Source organism: Aplysia californica, unplaced genomic scaffold, assembly GCF_000002075.1.
Source record: "Aplysia californica isolate F4 #8 unplaced genomic scaffold, AplCal3.0 scaffold00125, whole genome shotgun sequence".
Taxonomy (NCBI): Eukaryota; Metazoa; Mollusca; class Gastropoda; order Aplysiida; family Aplysiidae; genus Aplysia; species Aplysia californica.
Window position 1 is genome coordinate 603,996 of NW_004797395.1, and position 1,113 is coordinate 605,108.

Sequence of the window (1,113 nt, forward strand, 5' to 3'; positions counted from 1 at the left end):
CCCCGCCGTAATGTGCTGTGTTGTCTTCTTTATATTATTACAGTAGGCCTACTGTATTAATTATCATCTTCTATATCTACTCCTTTTCCTTTCCCCCCGCTCCTCTTCTGTCTAAAATACAAATTAAATGCCTTAGTGTCAGGTTTTTCTTCTTGTTTTTCTTTCAATCACAACCAAAGAGGTTTTAACTACATGCACATTAAGTAGATTTAATACCGTAATGTATTATTATTGATAAAACCCCTTTGATCAAAACCAGTGCCATGGAAGTTAATTAGTGCCTGCCTTTATCATAACTTTATGCCTTGCCATGTTAGTAATTTTGAGAGTGATCGCCCCTATCAAAGACCCGGAAGTCCTCCATAGAATGTAAACAAAAAAGGAAACCGCTTCAGAACCGACCCTCAAACACACCACAGGCAAGCATATTATTGACTTCGATCTAGATGCAGCTACTACTTTCGACTGTGTAGACATTTTCCCCTTACGTGGTTTTATAGGAAAACGATGGCTGACGACAAGAATAAATTGCTTCCACACAGGTGAGGGTAGACCCTACTAATCTACACTGTTTGCATTTCATCTGCCTTTCTAACCGCCAGGCTATACTTTCACTCCGACTGACTCAAGACTCAAGAGCCCCAGACTGTCTGTGAGAACAAGCGGATAGCTAGAGAACGACAACTGAACGCCATTGGACAATATTTATAGTAACAGCCATCTTGTTTGATCTGCCTTGTCATCTGATCAGGCCAAGTGATGATTTTGCGTAGCGCGCGGTTTGCACTGGCAATTTGAGTTTCCAAGCTTCCCACTTTGAGTTGAAAGAGTCTTTCCTAGTGGTTCCCCCCAATCCAAGTATGTATACTGCTTTTGCACCTCACAGTATCCATTTGGGCGTACCTCCATTTGCAAACCTTGCAGTCTCAAAATAGATCAAGATCTAATCTAGATCTAGATCTAGATATCTAGATCTACTCCATTTGCAGCTCAGCATCCATTTGAGTTTGGCCGGCGTTATTCGGACTCGAGTCCGAATAACATTTTTTCATATTCGGACTTGAGTCCGAATAAAAAAAATTCTTATTCGGACTCGAGTCCGAATATGAAAAA

General features: G+C 40.9%; 1 protein-coding gene across 1 annotated transcript in view; it reads left to right on the forward strand.

Moving 5' to 3' along the window:
* Positions 1 to 403: 403 nt before the first annotated feature.
* Positions 404 to 1,113, forward strand: part of LOC101852683 (hexosaminidase D) — a 25,306-nt gene continuing 24,596 nt past the window's right edge. The window contains exon 1 of the mRNA XM_005096274.3: positions 404 to 542. Within this exon, the coding sequence (XP_005096331.1) occupies positions 508 to 542 (35 nt within the window). The 5' untranslated portion in view covers positions 404 to 507. The remainder of the gene's footprint in view (positions 543 to 1,113) is intronic.